At 42.2% G+C, this 9,436-nt stretch overlaps 1 protein-coding gene across 3 annotated transcripts; it reads right to left on the bottom strand.

Moving 5' to 3' along the window:
- Nucleotides 1-995: 995 nt before the first annotated feature.
- On the bottom strand, nucleotides 996-8,927 carry LOC141178630 (uncharacterized). 3 transcript variants are annotated; one of them, XM_073660517.1, is made up of 7 exons: nucleotides 8,306-8,927; nucleotides 7,316-7,465; nucleotides 7,007-7,186; nucleotides 6,800-6,923; nucleotides 6,619-6,716; nucleotides 6,330-6,420; nucleotides 996-4,013 (listed from the first exon to the last, which is right to left on the bottom strand). In XM_073660517.1, exons 1-7 carry the CDS (start codon nucleotides 8,390-8,392, stop codon nucleotides 2,563-2,565), a joined length of 2,181 nt encoding a protein of 726 aa, XP_073516618.1. In that variant the 5' UTR covers nucleotides 8,393-8,927; the 3' UTR covers nucleotides 996-2,562. The 3 variants fall into 3 exon arrangements, with proteins under 3 accessions (XP_073516618.1, XP_073516619.1, XP_073516620.1); XM_073660518.1 differs by having other exon boundaries at nucleotides 996-4,010; XM_073660519.1 differs by having other exon boundaries at nucleotides 6,342-6,420.
- Between the last annotated feature and the right edge of the window lie 509 nt (nucleotides 8,928-9,436).

Below are 9,436 nucleotides of genomic sequence, written 5' to 3'. Positions count from 1 at the left end.
CTGATTAAGATTAGAAGCTGTGGTCCAGATAAATTACATCCTAGATTATTAAAGAGTTAGCAGAGTAAATTGCAGAACCACTAGCCAGAATCTTTGAAAAATCCTGTAGGAGACATCCCAGAAGATTGGAGAAGGGCAAATGTTGTTCCTATCTTTAAAAAAGGAAAGAAGATGGAGCCTGGAAATTACAAGCCAGTGAGCCTTACTTCTATACCAGGAAAGATCTTTGAACAAATAATTAAACTGTTATGATCTGCTACCAGAACTAAGGAAAGAAAGGGAATCTGTCCCTACAATAAGACTAAGTCGATTCCCTACGATGCAGCGGGCAACCTGTTCCTTGTGAACAGACCCGCCTTCGTCCTCAGCAAGTCTGAACGCAGACCTATAGAGTAAAGGGGTCCCTAAAAGAACTAGGGACTGGGACAAAATTAGACACCTCCTAGCAGAAGTTGTAGCGGAGCAAAAAGACAAACAGACAAAAAGTACTTAGAGATCCAAAGGACCAAACGAACTAGAGAGATAGGTACAAAAAGCACCTGGCTAGATAGAGAGTCAAAATAAAACTGAAGTCCAGCAAAGCCAGAAGGGTGGAGCTGGAATAAATAGGCAGCAGGTCACGTGACCACAAAATAGAAAAAACTAACAGGAAGGTTCTAACATAAACAGCATGTATGCAAGTACTTGAATAAAAATACAATAATTTTGACAATGTCACACATATGGTGGGGGTGCCCTATAATAAATGCATTTTGGGCAAAGGTGGTTCCCATGATTGAGAAAATAACTGGTTTGACTATCCCTAATACGCCAGAAGCCCTCCTTTTATCAATGTTACCAATAAGTAAACGTAGTTATAAAAGGTCATCAATAGGCTACCTAATACAGGCGGCTAAGAATGTCATTCCACGACACTGGAAAAGCAGAGACCCACCCACTGTGGAGGAATGGTTTGCGGAGATCTCCCTCCTTAATAGGATGGAGCATCTGATTGCCATCTCACCGGCTGATTTTGATAGATACTGTGTGATTTGGAGGGATTGGATGGATTTCCAAAACTCTGACGCCTACCATCTAGCCCCCAACTAAAGTTATCCGGGATGTCGTCACAACAATGATCATAATCACACTCTATTGATTGGTGGTCTGCCGTGGTCCGCTCCCTCTCTCTCTATCTTTCATATGGAAAAATACATGCTTGATCTGGATATTGATGGAAAACCCTCCCTGTACCCCCCCAATGTACTGTAGTTATGCATAGATTTATAGTTACGTTACCCCTTTTACTATGTATATTGTATTTTCTTGTACTTTTTCAACACAAAAAATAAAAAAAAACTTGAATTTGAAAAAATACAATAATTTTACCAGAGCCAGCATGGATTTGTATCAAACAAGTTATGCCAGACTAATCTAATTCCCTACTATGATGAAATCACTGAGTGGCTGGATCAGGAAAATGTGGTAGATATAGTAAATCTCGACTGCAGCAAACCATTTGATAAAGTATCTCATACTATCCTTATTGAAAAAATGACCAAGTATGAGATTGACAAGGCTACGGTTAGGTGGATTCATAACGGGCTCAGTGATCGTAAGCAAAGAGTGGTAATAAATGATTGGTCATCCAATTGGAAGAGTGTTTCAAGTGGGGTACCACAAGGCTCTGTCCTGGCCCCAATGTTGTTCAACATTTTTATAAATGATCTAGATAAGGGAACTGAAGGTAAAGTAATCAAATTTGCAGATGATGCAAAACTAGGAGGGATAGCGAACACTAGAGAAGACAGAGAAAGGATTCTGAAGCATCTAGATAAGTTTGAACAATGGGCAGCGACTAATAAAATTGTAATTAACAGGGAGAAATGCAAGATTCTACATCTGGGCAAGAAAAAGGAAAATTACAGTTACAGAATGGGAGGAACAGCCCTTTTTTAACACTTGAGTCAACATTTTGCTGCAGCAGCAAAAAAGGCAAATACAGTTCTGGGATGTATTAAAAGAAGCATAGAGTCTAGATCAGGTGAAGTAGTTATCACTCTGTACTCCTCCTTGGTCAGGCCTCATCTGGAAAATAGTGTCCAGTTCTGGGAACCGCATTTTAAAAAGGACATTGAAAAACTGGAGCAAGTTCAAAGAAAAGCGACCAAAATGGTGAGAGGACTGCAAACTATGTCCTATGAGGAAAGGTTAAAGGATTTGGGAATGTTAAGCTAGAAAAAATGAAGGCTAAGACGAGTCTTAAAAGCGGTCTACAAATATCTGAAGGGATGTCACAGTGTAGCAGGAACATCCTTACACTCATTTGCACATGGAAACATGAGAAGCAATGGAATGAAACTGAAAGGGAGAGGATACAGACTAGATATTAGAAAAAAACATTTTGACAGTGAGGGTGTTCAATGAGTGGAATAGGCTGCCACAAAAGGTGGTGAGCTCTCCTTCAGTGGAAGTTTTCAAACAGTGTCTGGACAGGCATCTCTCTGAGCTGGTTTGATAAATTCTGCAATGATCAGGAGGCTGGACACGATGACTCTGGACGTCCCTTCCAACTCTAACATTCTATGAACAGGAAAAAGGCTTTTTCCCTGTGTGGGTCCTCTGGTGTCTAACAAAATGCGATTTCTGGTTAAAACATTTCCCACATTCTAAACATGAAAAAGGCTTCTCTCCTGTGTGGGTTCTCTGGTGTATAACAAGATTCCATTTCTGGATAAAACATTTCCCACATTCTGAACATGAAAAAAGCTTCTTCCCTGTGTGGGTTCTCTGGTGCTTAACAAAATCTGATTTGTCGTTAAAGCATGTCCCACATTCTGAACATGGAAAATACTTCTTCCCTGTGTGAGTTCTCTGGTGGCTATCAAGATGCACTTTCTGGTTAAAACATTTTCCACATTCTGAACAAGAAAAAGGCTTTTCCCCTGTGTGGGTTCTCTGGTGCTTAATGAAATCTGACTTGTGGTTAAAACGTTTCCCACAATCTGAACATGAAAAAAGCTTCTCCCCTGTGTGAGTCCTCTGGTGACTAACAAGGTGTGATTTGCATACAAAACATTTCCCACATTCTGAACATGAAAAGGGCTTCTCCCCTGTGTGGGTTCTCTGGTGCTTAACGTAATCTGACTTCTGGTTAAAGCTTTTCCCACACTCTGAACATGAAAATGGCTTCTCCCCTGTGTGAGTTCTCTGGTGACTAGCAAGGTGGGATTTGCATACAAAACATTTCCCACATTCCGAACATGAAAAAGGCTTCTCTCCTGTGTGAGTTCTCTGGTGACTAACAAGGTATAATTTGCATACAAAACATTTCCCACATTCTGAACATGAAAAATGCTTCTCCCCTGTGTGGGTTCTCTGGTGACTAACCAAATCTGATTTCTGGTTAAAACATTTCCCACATTCTAAACAGTAAAAAGGCTTCTCCCCTGTGTGGGTTCTCTGGTGATTCACCAAAACTGATTTATGGTTAAAACATTTCCCACATTCTGAACATGAAAAAGGCTTCTCCCCTGTGTGAGTTCTCTGGTGTATAACAAGATTCCATTTCTGGATAAAATATTTCCCACATTCTGAACATGAAAATGGCTTCCCCCCTGAGTGAGTTCTCTGGTGCCTAACAAGATCTGATTTCTGGTTAAAACATTTCTCACAACTGGAACAAGAAAATCTATTCTTCACTGTGTGATTTTTTTGATTTTTAAGAAAATTAAGGGGAAAGAGGGGATAACTATTTCCATATTCTGAATATAAAAATGACTTCTTTGCTTTGGGAGCAGTTTGTTTTTTAATGCTTATTTTGTGACTTTGAATTTCCTTAGTAGTCGGTAATGAATCAGAAGATAGGACCTGTTTCAAAGGATCAGATGACAGATCTTTGCTGTGAAGGGATGATGGTAAATCTGGAGTAATGGCATTCACTTCAGTTGTATCCTGTGTGATATCAAGATCATCCCATTTAAAAATTGAACACGATGTCAGCTGTTCCTCTGATCTCTTGGTACAGTCATCTGCTAAGAATAAAACCAATTGTTATTTTTTAATAAAATATCCTTGAATTTTATATTTTTGAATATTTCTACTTAAATTGTCCATAGAAATGGCAAGTTATGTAAAAATATTGTATTATTCAACAAGACAATGACAGTTCACAGTCAAATAGACTGTGCCCAACCCATATTTAGCATCCATGTATTTGGCATTGATATAGTGAGAAGAACCCACTTAATTTACGGTGTGTGTCTCCTGGAGCACAATCTGGGCATTATGTGTTGGGCAATAAAATGGCAGATCTGCTATTTTCAATCTCTAACATCCACGGCGTGCTAAATTCCGGAAAGTGGCTGTGAAGTAAAAATCGTCACTACTCTATGGGATTTTCTACCATTTTGTCATATTAGAACTTCTGCAATTGGTGGGTCCCATTTTCTTTGGGATCAGCTCCTGCGACGTCTGCTTCTCGCAGCAGGAGCCGCCTTATTCATTCTGCAGGCGGCGTTGGTGATGGAGGAGATATCAGAATCAAAAGCTCTGGCTCTGTCCAGCCCCTAAGATTAGGGTGCCTGGGACCTGTAGTACCATCCAGTTTTGCAGTATGGGTGTGTGTGCTGTCCAGCTGAAGTAATCTGCTCCCTACTTCAGCCAATGGGAAAGCACCGCACCCTACTAAAGCTGGAAGCATATTGCCGGAAGCTGCCAGATACAGCCTTGTTCCCCTCTGGTTCAGTCCTCTGTGCCCAGCTCCCGGCTTGTGTATTTGTTTCCCGTTGTGACCCCGGCCCGTTTACTGACTACTCTTGTGTCTATTGATTTTGTATTTTCTCTGCCCTCCTGATATTGATCCGTCTACTTGATTATTCTCCTTCCCATCTCACTCCACAGAACAGCAGGTAGCACCGTGACCCAAGCCTAGAGATCTCTAAGTAAGTCCAGATCCATATGGAAGGGTTAAAAAAGTTAAAGGCTGATGGGCAAAACTGTGACCATAGCCAATAACACAACTACTGAAATGATGAAGCTGAACTGTATTCTTCAGAGAATAATAAAGAGTAACTAGTGGTGAAACCTCTCTGGGGTAATTAGAGTATGGGGCTCGGAGGCTCTTGGGAATTTAAACTATCGTAAGGGACAATATTTTCTATCAGACAAGTTTCAAGAAGAAAAATTAGACATTTAAAGAGAACTTTTTATAATACTGCAGAGCTGAGGTGTCTTAAATTTAGATCTCGGGCATTTGGAAGAAGTAATGGAGACCTTTTTATAAAGACTACTAGGGAGTTACAGACTCACATAAGTGAGTCAGGCCGATCCCACCACAATCAAACTATCATACAGAGTGAACCTGTTAAAAAAAAGACATAAAAAAATATGTTACATCCCCAACAACAATGTATGTATGAGGGGAGAGCTCCAACACTAAACTGGAGTTGCACTCATTTATGATGGACCATTGGAGCTACTATGAGTCCTAACCAGGAGAGTAGAGAAAGTATTAGCGCCCCCATTTCAGAAGAGATTGTGCAGTAATCTGAATTCCTTAGGATTGAAAACATAATGGAATTTGTGACGTGAAGTGAATCCATGAAACCAGGGCTTGAGCCATGCCAACACATCTCCTGCAGGCGGGAATAAATGTATATTACAGCCATCAGCCACGCACAGCTTAGAGATATATCATGGCGCAGGTGTAATGTTTTCTGTATAGTTTATCACAATCCTGTTTGAAGTTAGTTGGGTTAAAAAGAAATTGAAAAGTCAGGATAAAGGGAAACTCTGTTGTTATTGTGCAGAAATCCGTTCTTGGCCCTCACTGCACATTTAATGTTGTCGATCATAGAAGTGAAGTTTGGCCAGAAAGACTGGACCTGGTCTTGTAGGGACCATATGAGAACATTCAGCAGCACAGAAGGGAGAGAAGGTAGATTCTTCCAATAAGATATCAGGAATCTAGGAAGCCAACAGCATCATTACCCTCCGCTTTCTCTCACAGGCCCATCATAATATTTTTCTTCAAGTGATTTTCTAACTTGTCAGCACATTCTACGTACACTGTAATTTGGCTTTGTAGATAACAGATATGGTCAGGTATGGGTCAGCGTCTTCTAATCCCAGGGGGTAGGTGGATCCTCCAGGTTGTAAGTTCTATAGAAAAGGGCTTTCAATTCCTAAAATCATTTCAACAATTTTTGGTGGGTGAGAATGTTGTGGTCTAGCGGCAAAATGGTAATCACACAATTGTGATATGGCAGGACTACACCACCAATAAAGCAGCCACAGCCGCTGACTGAGAAGAATCTGTGACTTCTCTGCATTTATTGGTTACTACTCACTTTGGTGGTTACCTGTAGGAATCTCCTCTTTACACCGCTCATCACCCCTCACATATGTCTCTGTAGTATTAATATGGGTCAGATCTTCATCCTGAAAAAAATATTGTAAAAGTCACAGCCAGATGGAGAAGTCACATCTATGATCAGCTCTAATCCTGCCATCTCCACCATTCTCATTACACAAGTATATAACATATAATACTGGTGGATAAAACAAGACTGAGCACAAGACCTTCACAGCCGTCTACACATCATAGGGGAGATCTTATAACAATTTCTCTCCATCTACCTGCTGATCCTGAGGATCATTGGGATCTTCTTGTTTACAGTCCTGGGGAAGAAGAGGATGGGGACATCTCCCTGGTAATGTCCTCTTACTGGATAAAACTGGAGGAAACACATACAGGGGCTGAATTCACTCTTTGCATACAGATAAATATAGGTCGTGTGTATTTAGTCCTGTCTATTACCTGGTGATGTGAGGGGCTGGGGAACCTCTGTCATGATGTCCTTGTACAGATCTTTGTGTCCTTCTAAATACTCCCACTCCTCCATGGAGAAATAGACAGCGACATCCTGACACCTTATAGGAACCTGACACATACAATGATACCGTCATCCCCCCGATCCTTTCATAGCATTACTGTATAATGTCCCAGCATTCCCAGTAGTGTCACCTCTCCAGTCAGCAGCTCAATCATTTTGTAGGCGAGTTCTAGGATCTTCTGGTCATTGATGTCCTCATGCATCAGGGGGAGAGATGGAGGTCCAGTGATTGGGCTCTGGGGTCTTTCCCATCCCTCAGACACAGGGTCCTGACAGCGCTCACTAGAGGTCTTCTTCACTACTGTGTAATCCTGGTTATGGATAGACACATTAATAAATCTCACTACACATATTTCCAGAGTCCTCACCTCTCCAGTTCTGTCCATCTGTTATTCCCATAGATAAGAATGATGTAATGTGACGTCATCAGAATCTCTCACCTCTCCAGTAAGACGGAAGAGGATCTCTAGGGTGAGGTGTAATATCTTCTCAGCCATCTTGTCTCTGTCCTTATCCATCTTTAATGGGTAAATCAGGAAAATTCTCTTATATAGAAGATCTTCACTGAGAGGATTCGATATTGTAGAGACCTCAATGAGAAGAAGAGACGATATAACATCATAAAAATCCTGTGTAATAATACAATTACTGAAGATAATAAGGGTAAACACGAGGAGATTTATTATTTACAGTATTTAGCTTTAATCTTTACATCTACTAATAAAACCTATATATTTTAGGCCACAGACAACAAGCAATTTCTTCCTCAGAGTCTGCATCTGAATACGTTTCTCCAAGACACATCTTCCATAACGCTAATTTTCGGCTCATTTACGTACACTGGAATCGGCATTAGTAATACTGCAGGAGATATTCATTACACGTGATATGAGAAATAACTACTTTATGATGAGGACGACATCTTCATCTTCTACTACGGCTCTAGAAACATATTTGGCCAGAGTTCTTCACTGACTACATCTCCACCGTCTGTCTATATGAATGTTTCCTGTCTTCACCGGACTGTAATCTATCACATTAGATCTCATGTCTGATTCACGCACAGAAGTTTGAGGCTTTTATAAAAGCTTGTTTATAAGACCACCAAGACGAGTTATTTGATGCCAATATCTCCATGTACAGTGTCTTTTTTCTCTGGAAATATTTTATTTTTTACATTCTTCCATATAGTATATAAAAAAACACTAAAAAAACCCAGGTGTTAAAATTTTACAAAAGAAAATTGGGGATGCAGGTACGGCAGGAACATAGTGTGGTGTGGGAATCAAAAAAAGGGCACCGTACAGCATGAAGAATGGGGATAAGTGAGGATCATTATTATCTAGTGCTTTGGGTGGTAGCTTATCGTATGGGTGTGTGGTGGTTGTTGTTTCTTTCCCGTTTTTGTTGTTTGTTTTGTCATTTCTTACCTTTATGTAATGTGTGCGTATTGGTTCTGACATTCGTGATCTTGTTGTCATGTGACAATCATTATATAAGGAAAACCCAAGGGACATGACGCCGGCTTATAAAAGACGTCCGGCCCTGCATTGTGGCGACAGGAGAGTGTTCACACCACAATTCCCTTTCCATGAAAAGCTGCTTGTGCCGACAGCTGATGGATCTCACGTCACAGATCTGACAGGATCGTCTGGATTGTTTCATAAGATGTACAGGAGGAAGCGGTCCAGAAAGCAGAAGATCCAGCAAATATCTGCCACATATTCCTGCAAATCCCCCGAATGTCATCACTAGTATCTACATTACTGTGCTGGAGCTAGGAGAGGAATAATGGCGTTGTGTGAGGACTTCTCTGGGCTTCTGTCCTTCATCCTGCAGTCGTCTGAATGGATCTAATGTGGACGGGAACCAGCTAAGCCGCATTCTGTCCACAGCTGTTACCTCACTGTTCACACCACACAGAGACCCCAAAAGAGTCTCAGTGCTGAAGGGGTTAATGCCCCCTGCGCCCAGTAATGGGGTCTCCACATACCTCCACCTGCAGAGCCGCCACCACATATATGGCTGCTCTGTGCGCACAGGAGCTGTGATGAGGTCACAGGAGGGGAGGAGTCAGGGGTCACATGATCAGGGGCCTCAGTGGATGCAGGACTCTGCTGTGCTGGTTGTCATGGTGCTGGATGAGCTGAAGTTTATGTGTGGGGTCAGGAGGGGTTTACAGTGTGGATGTAGCAGAGCCGTGTGTGTACGAGGTGTACGGAGCAGAGCCGCGTGTGTACGAGGTGTACGGAGCAGAGCCGCGTGTGTACGAGGTGTACGGAGCGGAGCCGCGTGTGTACGAGGTGTACGGAGCAGAGCCGTGTGTGTACGAGGTGTACGGAGCGGAGCCGCATGTGTACGAGGTGTACGGAGCAGAGCCGTGTGTGTACGAGGTGTACGGAGCAGAGCCGTGTGTGTACGAGGTGTACGGAGCGGAGCCGCGCGTGTACGAGGTGTACGGAGCAGACCGTGTGTACGAGGTGTACGGAGCAGAGCCTTGTGTGTACGAGGTGTACGGAGCGGAGCCGTGTGTGTACGAGGTGTACGGAGCGGAGCCGTGT

Source organism: Phyllobates terribilis, unplaced genomic scaffold (assembly GCF_046119375.1).
Source record: "Phyllobates terribilis strain yellow unplaced genomic scaffold, ASM4611937v1 Scaffold_29__1_contigs__length_15306474, whole genome shotgun sequence".
Lineage (NCBI taxonomy): Eukaryota > Metazoa > Chordata > Amphibia > Anura > Dendrobatidae > Phyllobates > Phyllobates terribilis.
This window is presented reverse-complemented; position numbering and strand designations above follow the sequence as displayed.

Bases quoted from the DNA above. Each gene is read 5' to 3' on its own strand.
- LOC141178630 (XM_073660517.1), bottom strand. From the start codon at position 8,392: ATGTCCCTTGGGTTTTCCTTATATAATGATTGTCACATGACAACAAGA. The intron at 7,466-8,305 runs GTAAGAAATGAC...CTTCTCATTGAG, and splicing joins TACGCACACATTACATAAAG to GTCTCTACAATATCGAATCC. The intron at 6,924-7,006 runs GTGACACTACTG...TGTATGTGTCAG, and splicing joins TTGAGCTGCTGACTGGAGAG to GTTCCTATAAGGTGTCAGGA.